This window comes from Ursus arctos, chromosome X, assembly GCF_023065955.2.
Source record: "Ursus arctos isolate Adak ecotype North America chromosome X, UrsArc2.0, whole genome shotgun sequence".
Taxonomy (NCBI): Eukaryota; Metazoa; Chordata; class Mammalia; order Carnivora; family Ursidae; genus Ursus; species Ursus arctos.
This window is the reverse complement of record NC_079873.1, coordinates 37,376,168-37,403,577: the sequence shown is the minus strand read 5'-3', so window position 1 is coordinate 37,403,577 and position 27,410 is coordinate 37,376,168. Positions and strand designations below refer to the sequence as shown.

Here is a 27,410-nt window from a genome sequence, read left to right as displayed (position 1 = left end):
ATTTCCTGTTGGACACTTTCCCTTTTCCCCTATTGTTTCCATTCCTTTTCATTATGAAAAACAAAACAAAACAACAACCATATAATGAATATCTTTAAGCGTACGAGCTCTTTATGCAATCTTTGGCATTGATTTTGAGGTGGGTTTATTGAGACAAAGGACATGGGCATCTTTAAGACTGTGAACACACATTACTAAACTTTGCAGCTGTTTATACTCCGACAAGCTTATCTCAGGCCTCTGAAAGTTCAGAGCATTTGAAGTCACACAACTGTGGGGTGAGTGGGTTCCATTGTGTTGGGATTAAGGTGAAATAATACCACTTACAAAGTAAATTTTGCACAAGGTTTCTCCCTCGCGGATTGCTGACAAAATCTTCTGAAGATTAGGTTTATTTGCATAATGGCCCAGGTGTCTTCTGGGTGTTCACGGCTACAAGTCTCCCACCCACCCTGCAAAAGACCCTTCTGCAGCTTCCAAGTATGAACATGTATGAGGGTGGATAAAGGTGAGGTTGGCACTGATCAAGTCCTAGCAGCTTAAACCAACGGTAATAGTTTTGAAGTAAAATGATCGAAAGGTTAAGAGACATGGAACTACAGATGATGGGGGTTCGGGGTACCGACCTCCAACACCCCCAAAAAAATCTGTGTATAACTTGATTCCTCCAAAACTAATAGCCAACTCTTGACCGGAAGCCTTACTGATAACATAAACAGCTGATTAACACGTATTTTATATATTATATGTGCTATATACTGTATTCTTAATATAAAGTAAGCTAGAGAAAAGAAAATATTATTAAGAAAACCATAAGGAGGAGAAAATACATTTACACTACTGCACTGTATTTATCAGAAGAAATATCTGTGTGTAAGTGGACCCATGTGGCTCAAACCTGTGTTGTCCAAGGGTCAACTGTAATGGGTTCGCCTTGCCATTGAACCGGAAGAAGAGGTAAAGGTGCTCAATTCCAGGTGCTGAGAAAGCTTGAGTAGAGAGAGTTGCAAAGCTCTTCAGCTGAGTCCCACACAGGAAGGCTGCTTTACTACAAATACCATCTGTTGAGCTTTCAAGGTTAAACCTTAAAAGCTAGGGGCTGAACTTCTTGCTTCTGTGTTTGTGACCCTCCCTCCCCCAACCCCAGCCCCTTGTTGATAGCAGAGTCTTCCGCATTTGGGTCTAGAATTCAAAGCCAAACCCGTCTGAATGGGACTTCAGTCACTCAAGCTTCTGGTAACTTCTTTGGGATCCCAAGACACACGGAGTGGGTAGTGGCTGAGGAACTGTATTAGTCAGCTCGGGCTGCCATAAGAAAATACTACAGACTGGGTGGCTTAAACAACAGAAATTTATTTTCTCACAGTTCTAGAGACCGAAAGTCCAAGATCAAGGTGGTGTCAGGCTTGGTTTCCAGTGAAAGCTCTTTTCCTGGCTTTCTTACCTGCCTTGGTGGTGGTGGTGGTGGTGGGTACTCTCTGGTGTTTCTTTCCTTTCTTACAAATACACCAGTCCTATTGAATTAGGGACCCACCTGTAGGGGCGCATCCTTAAAAGTCTGATCTCCAAATATAGTCATACAGGGGGTTAGGATTTCAGCACATGAATTTGAGGATCCTAATTCAGTCGCCAACAGGAACCTTAGGAGGGCAGCTTGTAGCTCTAAAGTTCTCATTAATATTGACAGTTTGGGTAGGAATGTGGAGAAAACCAGAATTGACTGTGGGATACTACATACAGAATTTGGGATTTAAGCCATTATACTCCCAGTAGATTATTGATTATACATGTCAGGCCTTATGCCCTTTATATTTCTTTCCTTGAGCTATTTATAATCTGTATTTAGCTGTTTTACTTTCTTTCTTTTCTTTTTTTTTTTTTAAAGATTTTATTTATTCATTTGAGACCGAGAGATACAGAGAGAGAGAGCATGAGCCAGGGGAGAGGGAGCCCGACATGGGGCTCGATCCCAGGACCTGGAGACCATGACCTGAGCCAAAGGCAGCCACTTAACCATCTGAGCCACCCAGGCGCCCCAGCTGTTTTACTTTCTTGTTGTAAGTGCACGAAGACCAAAATCTGACCCATCTTGTTAACTGATCATCCCTGACAGCACCTAGCACATTGCCTAGCCCTTTGTAAGAGCTGAATAAATATTTAGTGAATGAATAAACGACTGAACAATAAAAGCTAACCTTTAATGAATATGCATGTTGGGCCTTGCATCAAGCTCTCCACATGCTTGATTTCATTATCTTATTTTCATAATAATTTCACAATAAATAATCTTTCTAATTTTTTTAGAGGAGGAATCTGTTTTTTTTTGTTGTTGTTGTTTTCTTTTTAAAGATTTTGTATTATTTATTTGACAGAGACAGCCAGCGAGAGAGGGAACACAAGCAGGGGGAGTGGGAGAGGAAGAAGCAGGCTCCTAGCGGAGGAGCCTGATGTGGGGCTCAATCCCAGGACCCTGGGATCTCGCCCTGAGCCAAAGGCAGACGCTTAACAACTGCGCCACCCAGGCGCCCCTAGGGGAGGAATCTGAGGCTCAGGAAGGCCAAAACATTTTCCAAAGATGAAGCTAGGAAGGGCAGAGCTGGACTTTGGACCCAGATCCGGCTGACCCCGAAGTTCATCCAAACGTTTAATCAAAATGCTAAACTATCTGCTTCAAATTCAACACAAGGATCATAAGGAAGGGAGGAAATTGAGAAAAAACTGTGTGTAAGTTACTTTTCAGATGTATCTTTTTTTTTAAGATTTTATGTATTTATTTGAGAGAGAGACAGAGAACATGAGCAGGGGATGGGCAGAGGGAGAGAGAGAAGCAGACCACTCTCAGCACCCATCCCCCACTGAGCAGGCAGCCCGATCTGGGGACCCGGGGCTCAATTCCAGGATCCTGGGAACATGACCTGAGCAGAAACCAGAAGCTTAACCAACTGAGTCCCCTGGTCCCCTGCTTTTTAGATGTATCTTAATGTATGTCTGTATGTTGCCTGGTAGAAAAGGGAGACATTGCTTTCGAAGAGAGAAAGAACATGGATCAAGTCAGGAAGGTTGGAAAAAGCAACACGTATTCAGAAAACAAGTTCAGTGGACTTGAAAGAGGAGGAAAGGTGGAGCGAGCAGCAGCTAAAGGCCAGAGAGGTAACTTGGGTCCAAAATATGAGGGTTCTTGAAGGCCAGAGATCAGTAAACTATGACCTCAGGCCAGATTCACTCCAAGTTCTGTTTTTGTAGAGTCTATGAGCTGAGAAAAATTTTTACATTTTAATTTTACTTTACTATTTTTTTAAGGAAGCTCTAGGCCCAACATGGGCCTCGAACTCATGACCCTGACATCAAGAGTTGCATACCCCACTGACTGAGCCAGGCAGGTGCCCCTGATTTTTACATTTTTAAAGGATTGTTTAAAAAGTAAAAAGGAATATGTGACAAAGATGATACCTGACCAGCAAAGCCTAAAATATTTACTATCTGACCCTTTGCAGAAAAAGTTGGCCACACCTTCGGTATGACTTGAGAAGTTTAGACTTTATCTTGTTATGGGCAATTGTCGCAAGTATATAAGTGGAGAACGGATAGAGTCAGCTGCAGGTTTTAGAAGGGAAGATCTAGGACAGTTTAGATTGGGCTGGGATTGGGAGAGGCAAGAAAACGCAGGAAGAACCCAGTTGAGAGGCCGCTGTAGAGATCCAAAGAATGGTTTTGGAGAACATCATGGAAAGAATGGATTCCACAGCACGGCTGGTGTTAAGTACAGGATAAATGACTGCTTAACTGTGGGGGAAAGGAGAGTGATTCTGAATTTGTTGTAGACGTTCCTTTGGGTAGCTTCAAAGATAGTGTGTTTTAGACTAGCCGAATTTGTAGATCATTCAAAATGCAGATATCTGGTAGGGAGTGACAGCTGCGGCCAGTGGGGGATATCAGCTTGCCCAGGGAATGCGAAATATACTTCTGTTTGTTGTTTTGTCTGCTTTTTTGTTTTTCTCAATTCTGACTACATTGTTTTTAATAAATGGGGTTTCCCTATGGACTATGAGAAACAAACTGAGGACCTCAGAGGGGAGGGGGGTGGGGGAATGGGATAGACCGGTGATGGGTAGTAAGGAGGGCACGTATTGCATGGTGCACTGGGTGTTATACGCAACTAATGAATCATCGAGCCTTACATCGGAAACCGGGGATGTACTGTATGGTGACTAACATAATATAATAAAAAATCATTAAAATAAAAAAAATAAATAAATAAAAATAAATGGGGTTTCCAAAGACAAAGGAGATCAGGAAGGAACAGTTTCCCTACAGCTTCCTTATGGATTAAATAGAAAATGTTCTCGATTTCATATCAATTACTAATAAACTTTTGGAACACTACCCATTGAAAAGTTGGGGGCTACCTGAATTATGTTTTGGTATAGTTGTAGATAGGATAACAGTATTCACAATGAAAATGGTCATTAGTGCCAACTGAAAAATAATATTCTCTTTAAAATGGGAATTAAAAAAAAAAAAGAATCATCACCCCCTTGAACCCATCAGGAGGATCATAGCGCCTTTCAAAGTCTGTGTATACAACTCACACATTAGACCATTTGTCACTGAGCCAACAAAATGACAGCTTTTTCACTAGTGGGAAGAAAAAACTCACACTAGAAAAATACATTCTACAAGCAACTTTCTTAAGGTAATGGCAAGGGTATATGTCACTGCAAGAAGGAAGGGAAGAGCGTTCAAAAGCTCCTTCTCAGTCCCCAAGGCCTTTGGAGAAATGACTGCCTTTTAATTTACTCTCGGATAGATTTTGGACACATTTTGGATGCAAAAGTCTACTCCTTGGCATCTTAAGGGCAGTGTTTTGTTTCCCTTTTCTCCCTAATTCCTCCATAACTATTTGATTCTTTTTTTCTTTTTTTAAGACTTATTTATTTTGAGGGATGGGAGGGGCAAAGAGAGAGGGAGAGAGAATCCCAAGCCGACTCCATGTTCAGTGCTGGAGCCCAACTCGAGGCTCGATCTCACCACCCTGAGATCACGACTTGAGCCAAAACCAAGAGTCAGACGCCTAACCCACAGCACCATCCAGGTGCCCCCATAACCATTTGATTCTAAATACCACATTGCCTTAACAGGCTTCTTTTTCTTTCTATCTTTCTATCTTTCCTTCTATCTACCTTTCTTTCTTTTCTTTCTTTCTTTCTTTTTTAACAGGCTTCTTTCTGTAGTTGGCAGATATTTCTAGAACTATGTGAAAGTGTCACTATGACGTCACTGGCCCAGTCAACTCTCCATTTTGCTCTTCCAATTGGTAACTCTCCTTTCTCTTTCCTCCATGCTCTTTCAGTGGCCCCTCATTTGCTGTGTCTCTATTTGTTAGCACCTCATTAAGAGAGGGGTGGGCAGCTGAGAGAGAGCATACGGACTCAGATCTGTTAACTTTGGGAAAAATATTTCAAAGAGGACATCTGAAGAGAGGAAGAAAGAAAGCCTTCCAGTTGTTTTGTTTCTGACAAGTGGAATCTTACACAAAGTAACTGTCTTTAGGGGTGCCTGGGTGGCTCCATCGTTAAAGCGTCTGCCTCCGGCTCTGGTCAAGATCTCAGAGTCCTGGGATTGAGTCCCATACCGGAGCTCCCTGCACAGCAGGGAGTCTGCTTCTCCCTCGGCTTCTGATTCTCCTCCCTGCTTGTGCTCTCTGTCTCAAATAAATAAATAAAATCTTAAAAAAAAAATAGTAACTGTCTTTGAAGGCTAACATCTCCAGCCAGTCTTGCAATTGATTTTGGGAGTCACGGGCTGAGGAAATTCAGAGCATGAGCCCTTGCATTTAAAGCACCAGGATTTGAAAACCTAAGTGCAATTATGCAAGTCAGTATTTTAAGTATTGCAACTGTATGGGAGGGAGAAATTTCCTTCTTTCCCCCTAGGCTGCTTCTAGCTGGTTTAGGAATTAAATTCATATAAGACAGGTGAACAGGAGGGGGAAAAAAACAAACTAGGTTTATTACATGGGCATGGAGGTCCAATAATGAAACTGAGACCCTAAAGAAATGACCAAGGCAGGCAGTTTTGATACATTTTAGACAGAGACAATGCATTTGTGAGAAATTGACAGGATAAAGCTTTAGTAAGGGAGCTTCAGTAAGGAATTCTAAGCAGAATTTGGGCTGAGGTCGATTAGGAAAAAAAATAACAAAGTTTGTTTCTCCAGCTTTCTTGGTTTTAAAGTCCCTATCTCTGGTGATAAGGATGCCTTTTTACTTCTTAGTACAGGGAGGGTATTATTCACACGGGAAATTTATTTCCTGCTTTCAGGGGGACAGAGGAGGGTCTGAGTGTCCTCGCACCCGTTGTTTCCCAGGTAGCTTTAGTTCAAAACAACCAATATGCCATTGCAGTACATTTTAGGGTAGCTGGCCCTGGGCCCTTACACAACCTACACCAGAATTCCTTGTTTTTCCATTAAAAAAGAGCACAGAGAGGGCTTTTTAAAATTGTCCAGCACATACAGGTGTAATGCAAGCTCAAAACAGGTTTAGGGGCTGGTTTACAGGAACCTGAGTTAGTTGCTTGGTAATCAACATGGTTTTCATTCTACAGAATCCGGTGGGGCTTCTGGGTGAAGAGCTTGACCTCGCTCCTCTGTCAGATTTAAATAATAACAATGAGGCTGAAAAATTATGTCCTCTTGAATATCATGTCAGGTCAGTCCCTAGGCCTTCCTCTACTTCCTTGGGTTCCTGGCAGGAAACATGTGGAGAGGGAGCGGATAAATAGGTTTCAGTTCCCAGCAGCAGCACGTTAGAAAAATTTTCCATCTGTTGGCGTGTCCTTGCCTCCTTACAAAAGTGCGGTTTGAAACAGGGTTTCTCTTATCTCGTTTTCTCGTTTTTAAAGCCTTTTTTCTCAGGCGCTTGCATTCTGGTATAGTGTTGAGAATGCCAAGCTGGTTTTCGCTTTATACCATCACGTGATGCCGCCTCTCCTCCAGCCCTGAGGCTCTTTGAGACAAAATTACAAAATTTAGTTACTGAAATTCTAAGAGGGGTGGGGGTGGGGTGGGAAGCAAGGGTTGCGCAGGGCAACGGACTACAACTCCCACAAGTCCTCGCGCGGCGGTTACCCTCCCTCCTCCACACTCCCCCAGCCTTGAGCCTTGCGCTTGCGCGGAAGACCCTGCGCTGAGAGGAGGGGCGGGGACGGGACAACGCGCCTGGAAGGGGAGGAGGAAAAAAGAGACCATAGACTTTCACCTGGGCCTAGAAGGTCTCTTAAAGTAGTGGGGAGAGGAGGGCGGGCGGGGACCACCTTCAGAGCTGGCCGCGGGCGGTATCATGGCGACCCGGAACCCCCCTCCCCAAGGTGAGCGGTCGGGGCCCGAAGTAGTGTCTAAGACGCGGCTCACAGCTCTCGACCTTGCTCCCGGGGGCACCTCTTCTTCTCCCTGCCCCAGGGCTCCTGGGGCTCTGTGTTTTGGAGGCACCCCTTTGGAACTAGACTTCCTCCTCTCACGGCAGAACTCCGGCGGAGAGGACTCCCCCCCCCCCCCCCCCGTCCCCAACACAGCCCCGCCTCCTGCCTTAACCTTCACCTCTGGCTCTTCATTTCCATCTTCAAAAGTGCTTTTTAGCCTTTTAGATGAATTACTTAAGTAATTTCATCTTGCCAGGCCCCTAACCGGTGCTGTCAGGGGAGGACCCCCCCCGCCCCCCCGCTTTCTCCCTCTGATGAAAATGGATCTAGCTCTCCCCTGACCCGACTGAGATTTGGGGGTGGCCCTTCATGCTGTGAAACTCTGACCTGACCTTACTGCCATCTGGGGAGGCGACCCCTCACTTCTGTGTAACTCTGACGTGGCTCTGGCTCCGGCCCTGGGCCGGTCCCTGGGCCTTTGGAAGGGAGATGCTAGGCTCCTTGACTTTTTGAGGCCCTAGTCTCAGGGATTGGGTTTTAACAAACTAATGTTTCCATCTGGGCATTTTTAGCTGTGGGCCAAAACTAACAGTGATGTAGTAACAGCTAAAAAATGTACAGGACGTTTCTGACTTTTGCTTGACTCTAAACTTATTTTTTCCATTTTGTATTTTGAAGAGTATGAAAGCGATGACGAGTCTTACGAAGTGTTGGATTTAACTGAGTATGCAAGAAGACACCATTGGTGGAATCGAGTGTTTGGCCACAGTTCCGGACCTATGGTTGAAAAATACTCGGTAGCCACCCAGATTGTAATGGGTGGAGTGACTGGCTGGTGAGAACAACATCTTTTTCATTAAAATTTCATTGGCAGCCTGACTGCTGCCCTTTTGTAAACAGGCCAGTTACTGTGCACATACACTGTTACTCCCCGAAGAGCTCTACCTTGAGGCTTTTCTCTGAGATGGGGTGGGTGTGATCTACACTCTGGGACACAGTGGTTTTGGTGATCGGCTTCCCCATGCCCACCCTGTGTTCTGCTGTTCCCTCCTCTCCCTTCCTTTTGATTCTTTCTATATTTTCCACCTTCTCACATTGAGCAAATGTAGTGTATCTGATTCACTGATAGTGGGTAAAAAGGAAGAAACATCTAAGGGTTCATTATATGTAAGTAATTTACTTTTTAAAGTAAATACTTTACTTGTTCAATGCTAACAACTGGAAAAACCTTTGAGGACTCCCGCAGTAGAACTGGTCTCCAGGATTGTCAGCCCTGTAGAGAGCCGTGTAAAATTCTCAGTGAAAATTATTATGAATCCGATGGTTCTGTTGATTTCTGTGGACGAATTTGGATTATTATACTTTGAAGAAGAGTTGGAATTAAACTGGGTCTTCGTTGCAATTAAAAGACTGATTGCTTACTCTGTAATAATATTATGGAATGCATTAAGGAGGAACAGTTAATAAGCATTAACCTAACCAGTTGATGTTTTAGGCTACATGATTACATAATTGCTACTATAGATCAAATTGTTATTCTTGGAATAAAAGATTAGCCAAATAACAAGGGTCAAACAAGCGTGACCCTTCATTTTGAAAATGTTCACAGCCGTAGAGAATTTTTGACATTAGTGCGGCTGCTCAGCTTGTGAGTAATCATTTTTTTCTTAGATTCTAGGTTAAATTTATCTTACGTTAAATATTTACATTTTTAAACTTGATAAGTGTTAAATTTTTTGATTTGTGTTTTCTTGTACTTTGGAACCTGGCTCACTCCTTTATGCCTTTTTGTAAATGCCATTTCATGGTAGAAACCTTCATTGTGAAGATTCCGTGACACGCAGGTGCAGAATTTCTTCATGATGTGAACTTATTCATGCTGCTTATTAAAAGACCTGCAATTAGAACTGAGATGTCTGGTCAGGGCCTGGTTATTCAGTTGAACCTCCATAGATAGGTTGTACCTTGACGCCCATAATAGAGTCTGGTGCTCTGCCCAGATAAGCTCACAATTGGATGCCATGGGTGACTGGTTAATGTGAGTCTGGACCTAAAGCCCCATCTTAAACGAGACTAAAAAAACTGAGCAATAGAATTATCACATCATTGTGTGCTTTCTCCCGGTAGGCCAGACTCGGTGAGAAGGCCCATGATTGGCAGAAGTCGGCTTGGAAAGCCTAGAGACAGAGCAGAGGCAGTTAGTAGCTTTATTTTCGTGGCTCATGCCATCAGGCGAAGGATGACACAGTCATCCTTGATGACAAGCACAGACATGCTTGTGAGACACAGTCCCTGGGATGTACTTGTGACTTGGCTGCTGCTTGCCTCCTCTGCTCCCTTATCAGAGCCTTTGTTGCTGGCTCCCCTACTGAGGGACATGGTCTTTATAGTAGTACGTATGTTTGGATTATAGCCAGGTGTCGGCCTAGGAGCTGAGTAATAGGACTCTAATATTACACAGGGAGTTTGTTGCAATGACATTAGATTCAGTGTAGTACATTTCTGTAATTTCCTTGAGGTATAAAACTGATGTACTGTTGTGGCATACGTTAAGGAGGAATGGGCACTAACCTAACCAGTTACCATCTCAGACCAATTCAGGCCACACGTGGGAGGCTACGGAGGTTACACGTGGCTGTAGGTAGTTACAGATTTTTGATGATAATAAGAAATATCAGGATGGATGCTTGCGAGGAGAGATGGAAGGCGTGAAGGCTAGCTAGAGGGCCCTTAGTGTGGTTTGGAAGCAAGGTAACGATGCCCGTGAGAATGGAAAGAAGACAGTCAAATAATGTTTCGGAAATAGAGTATATGGAATTGGCAATCAGTCGGACCCCAAAGGTGATGAAGGAGGCAGTCTGAGACGAACATGAGGGGGCAGACCTAGAGAATGGTGCTCTCACTTACAGGTCGGGACCTTAGCAAGGGTTGATTTGGTTGGAAGGACGATTTTTTTTTTTTTAAGATTTTATTTATTTATTTGACAGAGAGAGAGACAGCCAGCGAGAGAGGGAACACAAGCAGGGGGAGTGGGAGAGCAGACTAATAGCGGAGGAGCCTGATGTGGGGCTCGATCCCATAACGCCGGCATCACGCCCTGAGCTGAAGGCAGACGCCCAACCGCTGTGCCACCCAGGCGCCCCGACGATTTTTGGTTTGGGACATTTTGAATAGGTCATTCTGTGTGCTAGAGAAGCCCATGGATTCCATTTATGAAGGTGCGCTAGTTGCCTAGGGCTGTTGTAACAAAGTACCACAACTACGTGGCTTAAAACGAAAGAAATGTACTCGCATAGGTCTAGAGGCCAGCAGTCTGAAAAGTGTCAGCCGGATTTGTTCCTTCTTGGAGGCTCAGAGGGAAGATCTGCTCCTTGCTTCTCTCCTAGCTTCTGGTGCTTGCTAGCGATCCCTGGCATTCCTTGGCTTGAGACATACCGCTCCAGGCTCTGCCTGTGCTGTCACGTGGCTGCTGTTTTCCCTCTGAGTGTCTCTGTGACATGTTGGATTAAGTCATATTGGGTTTAGGGCCCACCCTGTTACAGTATGGCCTCATCCTAACTAATGACATCCTCCGTGACCCTTATTCCAAATGAGGTCACATGCTGAGATTCTGGGAAGGACCTGAATTGGGGGGCGGGGTGGGCAGACACTGTTCACTCCAGTACAGAAGCCTATAGTTAGAAATCTGGGATTCTTTTGCACATTATGGATCTGGAATACTGAAGGGGATATGAGCTCACTGAAGGAGAGAATCCCCAAAGAAGTATGGACTGACATTCTTACAGAATAGGTGAAACAAAGTGGGTTTAATATAGAGATAGATAACCAGAGAGAGATGTAGGTAAGGAAGCCATGAGAAATGTGGGCCTAAGTGTAGTCGTGAAGGTGGAACTTCAGCTGGGCCGCAAAGGGTAAAAAGCTTTAGATAGGCAGAGCTAGGTAGAAACTCCTAGAAGTGAGATTAATAGCTTGAGCAGTGGTGATGACCTATTTGGAAACTAATGGGGTTGGAGCAGAAGGTTTGGGTAGAGTGGGGTTGGCCAGGTGTATGGAGCATCTTGACTGCATTAAAAAAAAAAAAATGTCAGGGGCGCCTAGGTGGCTCAGTCGGTTAACTGTCTGCCTTCTGCTCAGGTCATGGTCTCAGGGTCCTGGGATCGAGCTCCACATCAGGCTCCCTGCTCAGCAGGGAATCTTCTTCTCCCTCTCCCTCTGCCCCTCTGCTCCTGCTCTCTCTCTCTCTCTCAAAAATAAAAACAAAAAAACCCCTACTTTTATTATGGGGAATTTCAACTTAGACAAATATAGAAGGAAGAGTATAATGAGGCCCTGAGTACTCAACTTTGTTTCAGTAGCCAATCTTTTTTTCCTATAAATTCCCTTCCTCCTTTTTCCATCCCTCATTTTGAAGCATATCACAGTTTAGATTGTGCACTTTTTTTAAAGTTAAGTTCTAGGCCGAGTGTGGGGCTCAAATTCACGACGCTGATTAGATCAAGGGTCGCGTGCTCTACCAAATGAGCCAGTTAGGTGCGCCCGATTGTGCACTTTTTTTTTTTTTTTTTAGATTTTATTTATTTATTTGACAGAGAGAGTGAGAACCAGAGAGTACAAGCGGGGGACAGCGCAGAGGGTGAGGGAGAAGCAGGCTCCCCACTGAGCAGGGAGCCCAATGCAGGGCTCCATCCCAGGACCCTGGGATCATGACCTGAGCCGAAGGCAGCTGCTTCACCGACTGAGCCACCCCAGGCACCCCTAGATCATGCACTTTTGACTTGCCTGTAGAACAAAGGAAACACTGAGGGTTTCTGAGCAGATAAGGGATATGATGAAAAGAAATGGGAAGATACTAAGATTGTATTAGGAAAGCCATGAAAAGGAGAAGAGGGAGAGAGTTTAGTACATCATTGGTGGTTCTCATCTTTTGTCATTTCTTTCATTAAAGGTGTGCGGGATTTTTGTTCCAGAAAGTTGGAAAGCTGGCAGCAACTGCAGTAGGTGGTGGCTTTCTTCTCCTTCAGGTACGTCCGTGCCTTCAGGCCTTGCCTCTGCTCACTATGTCGCCCCTGGGAACTGAGAAAGCCAAGTTTAGCCATTTCAGGCCTGTCTGTCTGAATACAAGATGGACTTTTTCTTTTAGGTATCAGTTTATGGAAAAACTAAAGTGAGTTTTGAAAGCTGATATCTGTCATGAAAGACAACAATTTTAAACACTCCTACATTCTATAAGCATAGTTTGATCCCAGCTAAAAAGATCCCAGTTAAAAAGACCACTATTACAGTTTTAAGTGCCTCATTTTTTTTTTATTACATACCCAGATTTCCTTTAAAACATCTCTTCAGCGAAATGAACATTTCATCCATAATATAACCTTCTCGTCCTGACCATTTTAAACATATATGAATTTTAATCACACAGAGTCTATAAAATGCAAAAGGTCTCTTTCTTTTCCCCATTTCCTGGCCATGCAGTTTTCCTTCTCAGAGGAAATTGCTGTTAGCAATTTCTAACACGTTTTTTTAAAACTAGGGGACTATAATAATACAGAAAGTGGAAAACTGGGTTTAAAAAATCATCCATAATCCTATTTCTGAGGCAGGGGGATTTGAAATTTTAGTTTTGTGCGTGTTCCCTCTAAGTATAAGATTTAAAAATGCTTCGTGGTTAGAGGATGTTTATCAGGATATTGTCTGGCATTCGTGTCTGTTTGGCATGTATTTTTCCAAAAATACCATTCCCTGAAGATCAAATATAGTAAATCCCAAAATTGAAAATCTCTGGGAATGAATGTTAGCAGTAATTTTAAACATACAGAGAACTGTCAGTCCTACCAGATTTTTGAAATGATTGATGTTCATAGCAACCAAAATCTGACTTCAACACCAGACCCATTGATCATAAAATGACCAGTGTCATTGCCTGAAGTACAAAGGGACTGGATTCGTATGTGTTAAGTATAGATTTTGAGTTGTTTACTAAACAGTTTTTTAAAAAAATATATATTTTCCTTCCATCGGTGGCATTGTTAGGAGTAATTGCGTATTCCTTGTGGTAAGAGGTAAAAAGGAATATGGTTAATATCTAAATTTATGCCTTTGGATGAACATGCCAGCATTTGTGCAGAAGACAATTTTATTTAAGCAGATTTTGACTTGCGTTTATATAGAATCAGGAACATATTTAATTCTATAGCTATTTTGAAAACTCTGTTGTCATTTCTCTTCAATCCGGTACAAAGGGTACCGGATTGAAGCAGAATTTCTGAAAATGTTCATAGACTAAAGAGAATTAATTTCAATCCACTCTGTCAGTTTCGCAGAAGTCCATTTCGGTCCACTGGGTATATACCATTCAAATCCACGTTTTGCCGTTGCCACCTTTTACTTCCCTGTGCCTAGTCTATATATTCTTTAAAGTCACGAAGCACAAGAATATGGGACCTGTCTGCATCAAACCTAGCCTTTCCCCCAAATATGACTCACCTTGAAAACTTAGAAGGAAACTGAAAGAGGAAATAAGAGTAGCACGTGGCTTTCAGCCTAATTGTCCATTGTTCTTTAGGCCCACTTCTGTATTTGTGTTACCTTTACTTACATTTAAAGATAAAAACTTATTTACTTAGACCTTAAGGCTTTTCTGGTAACTCGGAGTTAAGTGTTTTCCAGTAGATATTTACCACACTGCCATCCTAAAATAGACAGTGGTATGTAAGTCTTTTAAATTTAGTTTTCATTTTTTGGAATTGTATGTGCCCCTAATTCAAAGGGTCAAATATATGTACAAGGCCTGTTACAGATTAGAGGAATCCTCTACCTCCCTCACTACCCGCCTTCCCCATTTTTCCTTCCCTTGAGGCAACTACATAAACTCTTAGCTGATTCTTAAGGTATTTCTTTCCTTTTTCCTAAACAAGTTATTTGAATATTTCTTGATCTTTCAGTTTGAGGTATTAACTGTTGGCTTCCTGTTATGGAACGTGAGACTTTAACTCATTTATTGAACTTTCCTTGCCTGCCTCCCCTCCCTGATCTCACACACTTGCATCCTTTATGTTCCTCTGTGCCTCCCCCACCCCGCCCGCCCCACCGTGTCATCTGAGTATTGTTATTTCATAATCATGTTAGATCGTTACCTGGAGTTCACTGAGCTTGAATCTGTAAATTTGTGTGTTTTTAACCATGTTTGAGAAGGTTTTGACTGTTATTTAAAAGAGTTGTTTCCTCCTCTTCTTTCTCTCTTCTCTTTCTAAACATGACTCTGATTACATGCATGTTAGGCTTTTTGATCATGTCCTGAGGTTTTGTTCGTTTATTTTTTCAATCTTTTTTTCAAATTGTAGAATTTCTAATGTCTAGCTTCAAGTTCACAGACTCTTTTTTCTGTCATCTACCCTCTGCCATTAAGCCTTTCTAAGAACTTTCTTTCAGATACTGTATTTTCCAATGCTAGAATTTTCATTTGGTTCTTTTTTTATTTTCTGTATCCCTGGTGAGATTGCTTATCTTTTCATTGATTACAAGCATAGTTTGCTTTACCTTATTGAGCATAGTTCTAGTAGCAGGTTTAAAGTCCTGATAATTCCAATAACCGGGTTATCTTAAGGTTGGCATCTGTTGATTTTCTTTCAAGACTAGGCCACATTTTCCTGTTTTATCCTATATCAGATAAGCTTGGATTTTATCCTGGGCATTGAGAATGTTATGTTGTGGAAACTCTGGATTCTATTTTATTCCTCAGAAGAGTGTTGATATGTTGATTTTAGCAGGCAGTTAACTTGGTTAGACTCAAATTGTAAGCTCTGTTTCACGTGTGGTGGGTAGCAGCTCAAATCTCAGTTCAGTTCTTTTAACCTTGGCCAGAATGCGTGGCTCTGTCCCGTGAAAGTGTGCTTCAGGACTTGGGTAGAGTTTACGCATAGAATTTGGGGCTCCCCTTATGTAGCTCTCTCATTTCTGGGAGCTGTTACTGTCGAAGACTCTGTCATCTGGTTCTTTGGGCCAGAAAGATAGCATGTTTTCTATTTAAGTTTTAGTCACCCTGTGCATCCTGCCCTCCAGATAAAACCAGAAAAATGGGCAGCTCACTTTACATTGTTCCTGTCCTGCAAGTTTCAACTCCCGTTGAAATCTGCTTGCTTTTGTTAATTCTTGTATTTTAACCAGGGTTTATAGTTGCGATGTACGGGAGGGTCCCTAAGGTTCACCATCACCTCCCTGCCTGTGACCCAAATGACTGTGTCAGGGACTGCCAGGAAAAGCTTTCACTTGCCATTTGATTCGATCACCACTCTGTTTTGCTAAGGCTGGAGTTTGAAGTGGTAATAGGTAAATAAATACAGGAAGGAATGCAGATAAATACATTCTTCTGTGGAGTCTGTATTCACAGTGAAAATGGAACTCAAGCTCCCTAGTCGACCTACTTCTATCAAATCAGATACTTTTATTATTCGAAGTATTTTATTTGTGGTTCAAAGTCAAGGGATGCCTTAGAAAATTACAAAGAGAGCATAAGCGTGATAGAAGTGATTTATAATGGTGTACATGGCTTAATTGTTTACCACTAATGTGATTCTTTACTTTTTGATTTTATTCTTTGGAGGGACTAATGTATGGTACTGGCTTACACACCATGCTGTTGTTCCTGTTCAGATTTTGTAGCGTCTCAGTAATACCGTATGAGGGGTTTACTTATAGTTAATCAGCATTTAGCTATAGTTCTATTAAAAGGACTTATGGCGTGAAACTTGTGAAGAGCATATTTCTCGTGTAGTCCACTTTTGAAAGCGATTACCAGAAAGTATTCTTAATTTAAGTAAAGAGTTCAGAGTTAGTAAAGACCCTGTATCAGGTTACTTTAGATTTCTTTAGTGACCTAATAACTGCTTGGCTTCTGATCCCTTGTAATTAAACATCTGTTTAATTAAGAGGTACTTTTTAATTAACTGTATAATTTGGATCGTCTCTTTGTCTTTTTAGCTAATTCCCAAATTCCAAAAGTTATGATAGAATTATAGCACAGTTGTAATACAGTTTTTGGAATCTTTGCCCATCATGCGCTGTACGTTTCTTAACATAGTGTTCATCACATCTAAGTAATTAATTATGCTTAATATCTTTTTTCCCTATGGATACAGAGCTCTCTGAGGGTGGGGACTTATGTCTCCCTTGTTATTGGCTATAGTTTGGGGGCCTAGAATAATGCCTGGCACAGAGCAGGCACTCGGTATTTGTGAAATGAATAAATTGTGATATCTTCCCTATAAGCTTCATAGATTTCTTGAAATCTAAATGTCCACATATTCCTCGGTAATAGATTTGTCATCAACCTAGTTGGTTTAGAATTAACCATTTTTATTATATTTTTGCAGATTGCCAGTCACAGTGGCTATGTGCAGATTGACTGGAAGAGAGTTGAAAAAGATGTAAATAAAGCGAAAAGACAGATTAAGAAACGAGCAAATAAGGCAGCACCTGAAATCAACAATATAATTGAAGAAGTAAGACAGTGTACATTTTTGGCTCCTTCTTTTTCTTTTTTCTTTGCTTTTCTTCTTTTTTTTTTTTTAATGAGTTATCTCTGTGTCCGGCGTGGGGCTCGAACTCATGACCCTGAGATCAAGAGTCACATGCTCTACCAACTAAGCCAGCCAGGTGCCCCGGCTCCTTTTTTTCCCTTGCGGGTTTCACTTCACAGAAAACGTGACTAGTGATTATCTTCTTCTAAAAAGTGAGTGTTTTTGGTCATGTTTAAGAGTGCTAAATAAAATTTGGGATCAAGCCACTATTTAAATCAGTCATTATTGCAGTGGAAGAGCAAGCTCAATCAGAAGAGCATGCGACTCTTGATCTTGGGGTTGTGAGTTCGAGCCCCACGTTGGGGGTAGAGATTACTTTAAGAAAAAAAACACAATCTTTTTTTTTTCTTAAGTAGTTAATATGGTTTTCCCTGCCAGTCTCCCACCTATTTTGATCTGCATGTAAAAGGTAATAACATTATTCTTCCAGAAGGTTTCCTCCGCTTTTACAGATGTGTACGTGTGTAGACAAGGTGTGGTAAAACTAAAACTACCTATTTTTTTTCATGAGGTGGAGTATTTTGAAGATGTGTATATTTAATTAATATATTAGTTTTATTAATGTTTTAATGTATATTTTTCTTCTTATCCTTTGTTTAGAATTGAAGTGAGTACTCCTTCCCTTTGTTTTATCATGTTCTTTTAATACCCCCAACTTTTAATTTTGAAAAATTTCAGACCAGTTGAAAAGTTGAAGGACAAAGACAGTGAATACCCAAATACCCTTCACCTCTTTACCTAATCATTTTACATTTGCCTTATCTCTGTGTGTGTGTGTACATGTAATTTATACTTTTTTTCCCTAATCGTTTAAGACATCCTTCCTTTTCACACTTTTTTTTTTTAAGATTTTATTTATTTATCCGACAGAGATAGAGACAGCGAGAGAGGGAACACAAGCAGGGGGAGTGGGAGAGGAAGAAGCAGGCTTCCAGCGGAGGAGCCTGATGTGGGGCTCGATCCCATAACGCCGGGATCACGCCCTGAGCCGAAGGCAGACGCTTAACCGCTGTGCCACCCAGGCGCCCCTTCCTTTCCACTCTTAAATACTTCAGCATATATCTTCTAAGAGTACAGATATTCTCCTGTACAACTACAGTTACCCTTACAAATCCCCCCAAATTAAAATGCAATCATATTTCCTAATACACAGTCCATATTAAAATTTTTCCACAAAATATCTTTTATACATTTTTCCCCTAATCAGGAATTATATATTGGGGTGTCTGGCTGGCTCAGTCAGTAGAGCACACGACTCTTGATCTGGGGATTGCGAGTTCAAGCCCCACATTGAATGTGGAGATTACCTAAAAATAAAATCTTTAAAAAACAGACAAAAAGAATTCTGTATTGCAATTGGTTATCATGTCTCTGAAGTCTCCTTTAGCCTTTAGCAGTCCCATCATCTGTGTTTTGTTTTTGTTTCCCCCCCCCCCATCTTTCATGATACTGACATTTTTGAAGCATGTAGGCAGAGTATCCCATGGTCTGGCTTTGTCTGATTGCTTTTTCCTGGTTTTATTTGGGGTAAGCATTTTCTCAGGGTGATATTTATTTGATCCTGTACGTTTTTTCTTGCTGGCCAAGTGGACTGTTAACAAATATCGTTGTGCCTGCTGTGGGAATTTATTAAATCTGTGCTAATAACTTGCTAAGTGGACCATTTATGTCTGCCCTACAGCTTCTTGTTACCTGTGAGATTTTTGGCCACCAATATACCCATTATCTCAGTAGCTAAGAAGCTTACTGGATCTGGCTGGGGCTCTCCGCTCCTTCAGATTATCGTGGCCAGCCTTGGCATCTTGCGTGCTGGTTGGCACCTGTGGTAGTAGGTGTACGAGAGTCTTTGCCAAATACTTCCTGAATTGGGGAAAACAGCTATAAAAACGTTACTTAGCACCAGATTCAGTAAGTGAGAGTGCTTTTCTTTAATTTGCATCATTTTTTTCTTATTGTGGCAAAATACACATACACAAAATTAACCATTTTAATTATTTTAAAATGTACAATTTAGTAGCGTTAAGTACTGAATTTGGACTTCCGTGCAGCCGTTACCACTCTCCACATTTAGAACTTTTTCATCATCCCAAACAGAAACTCTAACCATTAAGCACACATTCCCACAATTGACCCCTCTCCCCAGCCCTTGGTAGCCTCTGTCCTACTTTCTGTCTCAATGAATTTCACTGTTCGTGTCCGTGGAATTGTACAATGTTTTCCCTTCTCTGTCTTATTTCACTTAACGTAGCATTTTCAGGGTCCATCCATGTCGTAGCACAATTAAGAGTATTTTGTTTAAACTTATGTTTCAGGCAACAGAATTTATCAAACAGAACATTGTGATATCCAGTGGATTTGTGGGAGGCTTTTTGCTAGGCCTTGCATCTTAAGGATATGAATGGTCTATCACAGTGGAGTCACCTATAAGAAGAGAAATGGTGGCAACAAGGTGGTTTCTCGACATCACTCACCTCCAGATTCTCCAGGGCTGCAAGAAACAACTAGGTGGACAATACCAAACTCACAGCTTAGTGTTTTGCCATTGGAGTTTGGCAAACTAGTATTTGCTGTAAGAACAACCTATGTGGTATGTGTATAATAGTATCCCTGAGCAAAACATGCCTTTCATTTATTTTTTTAAAATTTGCATTTGTTTCCAAATTAGCCTATAAAATACCACCATTGGATGTAGATACATAGAAAAAATGTGTTGGCTGTATTCCCCAGTGAAATACTCTCCTTGTTTTATTTAAATAAGATGTTCTTCATTTTGCTTTATAGTATAGTGCCAGTAATTAAAAACTTGTATCATAGCTTCAACATTGCGGTTGGCTTTTTTTTTTCCCCCAAAGATCTGTTTGCAATAAACTGAAGAACTGTAATGCCCTTTTGTGGAAGGATTTAGAAGTAATAGAATTATTAAAGATATTAAACAGATTTAATACCAGTTTTTAGGTGGTTGTTTTCTGCCATTCTTACTTTGCTTCTATAGTAAGTATAGTAAACAGTTTCAAGGAAGGCTTTTCTAAGGAAATACTCATGTCTAAAGCTCTTTCTCTCTCTCTCTCTCTCTTATTTTTTTTTTTTTTTTTTTGATGTCTGTAGTTGCAAAAATTTCCTGTGTATAAGCTTCTTTAATTATTTATCCTGGCAGCCCAGGCAGAACTAATTATTTTGAGGGTACATGTAGTTGGGTCACTGATTCATTTTATTAACCTTGAGTGAACCTCCTTTCTCATTTCTAAAAATCCTAATTATTATTTTAGCCCCTTCTGCACAAAGAGGTAAAAATTACTGTAAAATACTTAGTAGTATGGTATGAGTTTACTGTCTGAAAGACAGTGATTTGCTGTCATTATGAAATTGGACCTTGAAGAGAACTGTCTGTCTGATCTCATCTGAGATGCGTGTGCTAAGGCTTTCAGGTTTGGTAGCATTATGTTGAAGCCTAGGCCAGTGGACTTGTTTTTCCGGGCCACACCACGCTCTCTCAGAGGCTCCTTTGCCCCGAAAAGCTCTCTGTGTTATTCATTTTGTTCATAGAATTCTATGTTGGCATCGGAAAAACGGCAGAACAACACACATCGGGGTCCTCAGATTGGAGAGACTGCAGGGATTCAGGCCATCTGCTTTCAGTAGGAAGCCCCCATAGTTTATTTCGTGTATTGTAAACATGAGGCATTTCGTACTTTGAAGATTCGTTACAATCTGCGTGCTTTCATCGTCCCGACCCCTTAGAACCGACCATGGGGATTCATCTTTAGTTTCTTCCTTTACTCTCCTTGGTGCCTCAGATACAATGCTAAATAAAACTCAGGCTTTCTTAATACAAAGTGATTTTGCTTATAAATACATGTTTGATCTTCCTTGAGCTTTTCTTTCTTTCGGCCTTGCCGAGCCTTCCATTGCTGTGGAATTGGAGGGAAAAGTAGGCTACGTGAGGTGGAACCTTGGTCACACTTGGGTGTGCTGTGATCGCGTGATGCTTTCATGTGCTGCGGTGAGGCAGGCTACTGTGGGGAGCTCTAGTAGCCAGCTCGATTTGTTCATTCCGGCTCCATACACAGTGTCTGCCCTGTGCCCGATGCACTAGGAGAATGGGGGCACGAAAATGTCTGCCCTCAAATAGAGACTAAAATCGTCCTCTATAAAAGTTCTATAATAATACAGGAGAACCTGACATACTACTTGTCAGAGTCCACCCATGAGGGAGAACTGAAAACAATAGTCCTTCATTTTTACCTATACATTTCCAAGTACCTGTTGATCTGTTTGAAAATATTGATACACAAATGCGAAATAATGCCCGTGCTCTCCATACTGTCCTTTCTATCTTAGTGACCCTTGTTCTGCCTCCCGACTGCGCCATTTCCCCACAAGGTTATACGCTACTTGGGGCAGTCATTTGTGTTCATCAATCTCTAACTCGTGAAGCACACTGTGTAATGCTTTGCTCAAGGCCGGTGTTCAGTGAATGTGAATGGGTGAATGAGGATGTGGAAATGACTGCGCTAGAGTTCGTGTCCACCCATGGGAAACTTTTTCTGGGTAGTAGTGCAGTCAATCAGAAATGACTTGGTGGGGCTTGGTTGGAATGAAAAGCCTGTAGCCTGCCTTTGTCTAAAATGGGGATTTTAAATAAATAAATAAATAAATAAATTTTTAAAATGGGGGTTTTTATGTTCAAGGGCATAACGACTGTTTGCAAGATTTATTTAAACTTGAGTGTATGGAATGTAGGTATTTTGTGGCCTAGGCTCTCCACCCTTCCCCCTCACAAAACAAGATGATTTTTAGTGTGTTTTCTTATTTCCAATACAATATAAATGAAATATGCTCATTATAGAAAAATACGTCCACATAAAGGATATATAGAATGTTCATAATATGACGTACTTAGAGGTAACCGTTGTCCATATTTTGGTATATAGCCTTTGGAGTCTTTTCTACCTGTGCATGAACACGTTATACGTATTTTGTATCAAAGTTGAGCAGAGTTTATGTACTGTTTTATAAATAGCTATTTTCAATTACATATTATGACTATCTTTTTATAATAGTAGGTACATTTTTGATGACAGAAAGATGTAGGTGCCCACCCTCATCCCCTTTTATGAGACAACCATTCTTAAAAGTTCTTTTTATTTACATTTTAATATATTTATACTTCTATTAACTTTATTGTCCAAGTTTGGCTAGTATATATTGAATGTCCACTCTGAAAGTTAAGAAATTCTGTGCACATCCACTTTCTTTTTTTAATGGCTAATATATTTTGTGTTTCTAGTAAATGCCTTTATTACTTTAAATATCATACTCTTTTCCTATCCTTATTTCCCACCTTAGATAATATTTGCTAACTCCCTGTAATTAAAGATGAGGAAAATGAACTTATCTCTTCCCTGCTACCCTCGGGTCTCCTGAGTTTTGTCAAGTTATTATTACTTTTAATGGTACATTCAAATGACAGATTTCTGTACAATTATTAAGGGGAATTGTAGAGCTGTATAAATTGATCTGGACAGACCCACATGTTAGTTACATAATCAGGTTGGAAACAGTGTGATCCCACTTTTTTGGAAAAACTCTACCTGTGAGTATAAGTGTGCACACGGATGCTCATAAAGGCCATCTCGGAGAGTCTGGTGTATGCGTAGCATTTTCATGTATTTTCAACATTTTTATGGGATCTTAAGTCTTTATGGTGAGTACATGTTAATTTGTAATTAGTAAAAGGTTTGTTTTAGGGGCGCCTGGGTGGCGCAGCAGTTAAGTGTCTGCCTTCGGCTCAGGATGTGATCCCGGCGTGATGGGATCGAGCCCCACATCAGGCTCTTCTGCTATGAGCCTGCTTCTTCCTCTCCCACTCCCCCTGCTTGTGTTCCCTCTCTCGCTGGCTGTCTGTCTCTCTGTCGAATGAATAAATAAATAAAATCTTAAAAAAAAAAAGTTTGTTTTAGATCTAGGAATAGGAATTCAATAGGTTATTGCTTTTTGTTGTTGTCGTTCTTGCTATTTTAAGGGGCTCTTTTGAACTTTTGCTTCACTCGCTGAATTTATTTTTTAAGTTGTTATTGTCAAAATAATGTACATATTTCGAGACATCAAATAGTATTTGGCTACAAATCAGGCTTCTAAAAAAGGGAGCACTTCTCTGCTTTCCCTTTTGCCAACTTCATGGCTCTTTCCCCAGAGAAGTTTCAACTATATTGGTTGTTTCTCTTGATATTTACCACAACCACATCTTAGACTTTGTATTATGATAAATGACTTGACTCAGACTTCCTATTGTGGTAGATATGGATTTAGTTCTAGAACACTTGCCTTTTTGCGTCCTTGGAGGAGCAATTTATTACATGTCTATAAAGTTTTATACATTGTTATGACAAATACTATGTACTGTTGAATAAGGACACAACCTCCTGTAGGTCCCTTTATATGGGTTCAGCTGGAATCTACCTTACCCTGAACCTGTGAAGAGCTCTGGACCTCGTGGCTGGCAGAATAATGGCCTGCCAGAGATAGTCACGTCTGAATCCCCCTGAATCTGTGAGTAGGTTATGTGGCAAAGGAGAAGGAAGGTTGCAGATGTAATTAAAGTTGCTAATCAACCAGTCTCGAAGAGATTATTCCAGAGTATCCTGGGCGCAATGTAATCACAAGAGTCTTAAGCTAGGAAGAGGGAGGCAAAAGAAAGAAAGAGTCTGAGAAAGAGATGTGCCTATAAAAGAGGGATCAGACAGGTGCTCTGTTGTGGCTTTGAAGATGGAGGAACGGGGCCACGAGCCAAGGAACAGTGGTGGCCTCTTGAAGCCGGAAAAGGCAAGAACATGCATGCTCCTGTATTGCTTCCAACAAGGAACATAGCCCGGCCGACACCTTGGTTCTCGTTCGGTGAGACCCATGTTGGACTTTTTACTTCCACACCTGTAAGATAATAAATTTGCGTTGTTTCAAGCCACTGTGTTTGTGATCATTTGTTAAAGAGCAATCGAAAACGGATACTGGTCCACTGAGTTGTCCTCTGTTGTAGCAAGGGAGCTGGCTTTTTGTACCCCCATTATCAGGTACTGGTTGCAGTCTGCCCTTAGGGGTTGGGATGGGTAACCTCCCAGCCAGGGATGCACTGTCTTAGAGCAATTCTCAGGAGAATGGTGCAACCGTCAAGCCATCAGCAGCGAATACTACTGCTGGGTAAATCTAAGCCAACGTTGCATGTGTAAACCAATAGTTATATCTGCTTGGGGGTGGAAGGGCAATAAAAGGAATGTAGAACTAAAATATTTGGATTTGTGATGTCAAGTCCTTGTATTGTTCCAAATTGATTAAGCTCATACTTTGTGCAGGTATATTAAAATTTTAAGAGCAATCCCTAGGGGTGCCTGGGTGGCTCAGTCCGTAAGTGTCTCCCTTTGGCTCAGGTCATGATCCCGGGGTGCTGGGATCGAGTCCTGCCTCGAGCGGTGAGCCCACTTCCTCCTCTCCCTCTGCCCCCCTCCCCCTGCCACTCGTGCTTGCTCTCTCACGCTGTCTCTCTCAAATAAATACATAAAATCTTTAAAAAAAGAGCAATCCCTTAACGAATTATTAGTTTCAAACATACCCATAAGCAATCCAGTCTAAAGGCAGGAAAAAGAAGAAGCATAGAGAAAACAGTAAATAGGAAGCATAAAATAAGATGGTAAAAGTAAATCCGAGTAAATCAGTAATCATACTTCAAACGGAAAAAGAAACAGAACTCACAATGTGATTTTATATAAATATTCTATGTAGAGTCAAGCCGTGGGATTAGAGCCCCAGAAAAGGAAACGTTTATAAAACGTCACCGTTCGGTAGAGAAGTCTCTAAGCCTCAAGCTGTAATCAAGCCTCCTTTCATTTTCCTTCAAATCCTCCCACCCCCACCCCAATCTGGGACAGGCTCAGCACCTACTGTTTCTTACATCTCGTGTTCTTTCTTGGATTACTTATATTTTGGGCTGAACTATTTTCTTGAGTAATTGTTACAGGTGTGGGAGGTAAACTTTCCGAGTTCTTGTGTGCTTAAAATATCTTTTGTTCTCATACCCTTGAAGATTGACGATATTCTCCCCTTCAAATTCTGAAGGCACTTCTCCAGCATATTCTATCTGATGCTGCATGATGTCAGTTGGCTTTGGAACCCTCTCTGAGTAACCTTTTTGGTTTTTTTTTTTCCTTTGAAAGCTTTGTCGATTTTTTTCTTGGAGTTTTGAAATTTCATAAATTGGTCTCTAAATGTGAGTTAAAAAACTGAACTAGCCTTAAAAGTCCACGTTAGGGTCCTTTTGCTGTGTGCTGTCATTACAGAGACGATACCTGTCACCAACATTTAAAAACCAAGGCCAGTAGGAGGGGTCTAAACCCACTCCCCAGATGGTGAGATTGAGAACTGCAAAATAAGTGCTCAGGAAATGTGAGACGGAGGGATTCAGAATCATGGAAATGAAAATTTCCACAATGTCTCTCATTATATTCAGCATTCTTTAGGTTCTTTCATTCTGAAGATTCGTGTCTTTGCTTAAGCAAGTTGTACTTTTAAAGTAGACTTTATTTTTTAGACGAATTTTAGGTTTACAGAAAAATTGAGCAGGTAGTACAGAGTTTCCGTATGTCTCCCCAAGATCTCTGTGGTTTTCCCTGTTATTAACATCTTACGTTACTGTAGTATGTTCGTTACAATTACTGAACCGATGCTGATACATTATTATTAGCTAACGTCTATCTATATTCCGATTTAGATTTTACCTAATATCCCTTACTTCCCCCATCCCCTTCCAGGATATCACGTGACATTTAGTTATCATGTCCTTAAGCTTCTCTTGGCATGACAGCGTTTCAGACTTGCCTTATTTTTGATGGTCAGGTATACTGTAGAATGCTCCTGTATTGAACTTCTTCTGATGTGTTTTCGTGATTGGACTGGAGTTACGGGCTTTGAGGAAGAAGATCACAGAGGGGAAGTGCCATTTTCATCATGTCACATCAAGGGTTCATACTATCAACATGACTTAATCACTGTCGATGGTGGCTATTGGTTGGGTTTCTCCACCGCCAAGTTAACTCTTTGCATCACTGCACTGTCAGAAAGGCAGTCACTGTGTCCAGCCCCACGCTTAAAAAGGGAGGAATTATGCCACCCTGCCTTTAGAGTGGCATATCTACATAAATTATTTTAAATTCTGCACAGAAGGTGTTTTCTCCCCCGTTTATTAATTTACTCAATCGTTTCTATCAGTAATGACTCCTGGAGGTTTATTTTATTCTTTGGGCTCTAATCCAACACTACTTTATTTTGTTCCAACTGTTCCAGTTTCGTCCATTGGGAGCCTTTTCTGGGGGCTCCTGTGTCCCTTTGACATACCCCCCCATCAGTGTGTTTAGCAAATTGTATTGTAATAATACTTTTGATTATTTCTTCCCTGACATCCTGTCTATCCTCTACTTCTGAAACACTGATTAGTTAGATATTGGAGTTTCTAGATTTTTCCTTCATCACTTTTTAATATTTTCTGCTTATTTTTTGCTTTATATTCCAGGACAGCTCCTTAATTTTACTTCCAGCCCACCAGTTTGGTCTTTCAAGTTCATTATTTAGTTTGTTAAGGAAAATATGTAGGTTAATAATTAATGTTCATTCATTCATTTTCTAAGAATCTTTTTCGTATCTCTGGTAGTTTCTTTCTCATTGCAGTCTGTTTGTATTTCACTTTTTGTATTTTACTTTTCTGTTGTGGGGTTGGTTTTTTTCTTAAGGACCTGGCAACTCTTGGGTTTCCATTTGTATTTATGAATAAAAGCATTGCTTTGATTAATATAGATAGCCGCAGTGGGGTTTCTTTGTGGCTCTGCAGGTCGGCTTTGGCAGGCTCAGTTCAAGAGGACCGGTTGGGGGTGCCTGGATGGTGCAGTTGGTTAAGCCACCGCACTTTGGTTTTGGCTCAGGTAGGTCCTGATCTCGGAGTCGTGAGATCGAGCCCTGCGTCATGCTCCATGCTTGAGAGTCTCTGCCTCTGCCCCTCCCCCACTCTCTCTAGGTCTCTGTCAAATAAATAAATAAAATATTAAAAAAAAAAAAAAGACAGGTTGTAGCTCTAGGAGACCTTTCTTATAGGTAGGCAGGGCGCAGGGAGTAGTAAGCAAGCACAGTTCCATGGAGAACTTACTGGACTGCTAGAGGGATGGAGCCTGTTCTCTGTTTTCCGGTCCCCGCCTTGGCATAGTGCCAATTCTACTTTCTCAGGTTTTCACCTCATTAGGGCCAATTTCTTTAGAGAACATTCTTGGATTTTTCCGATCAGCAGTTCTATTCAGGTAAGGGGGGAAAGGGGCCAGGTGGAGAGAAAGGACCCTAATGGTTCCAACTCATGCCAATAAGTTTTGAAAATATATAACTCTG

At 41.3% G+C, this 27,410-nt stretch overlaps 1 protein-coding gene across 2 annotated transcripts; it reads left to right on the top strand.

Moving 5' to 3' along the window:
• Positions 1-7,164: 7,164 nt before the first annotated feature.
• FUNDC1 (FUN14 domain containing 1) lies at positions 7,165-23,955 on the top strand. 2 transcript variants are annotated; one of them, XM_026513340.4, is made up of 5 exons: positions 7,165-7,368; positions 8,098-8,254; positions 12,365-12,440; positions 16,788-16,916; positions 19,307-23,955. In XM_026513340.4, exons 1-5 carry the CDS (start codon positions 7,341-7,343, stop codon positions 19,382-19,384), a joined length of 468 nt encoding a protein of 155 aa, XP_026369125.1. In that variant the 5' UTR covers positions 7,165-7,340; the 3' UTR covers positions 19,385-23,955. The 2 variants fall into 2 exon arrangements, with proteins under 2 accessions (XP_026369125.1, XP_057166919.1); XM_057310936.1 differs by having other exon boundaries at positions 7,218-7,368; positions 16,788-23,955.
• The last annotated feature ends 3,455 nt before the right edge of the window (positions 23,956-27,410 follow it).

Bases quoted from the DNA above. Each gene is read 5' to 3' on its own strand.
- FUNDC1 (XM_057310936.1), top strand. From the start codon at position 7,341: ATGGCGACCCGGAACCCCCCTCCCCAAG. The intron at 8,255-12,364 runs GTGAGAACAACA...CTTTCATTAAAG, and splicing joins ATGGGTGGAGTGACTGGCTG to GTGTGCGGGATTTTTGTTCC. The intron at 12,441-16,787 runs GTACGTCCGTGC...ATATTTTTGCAG, and splicing joins GTGGCTTTCTTCTCCTTCAG to ATTGCCAGTCACAGTGGCTA.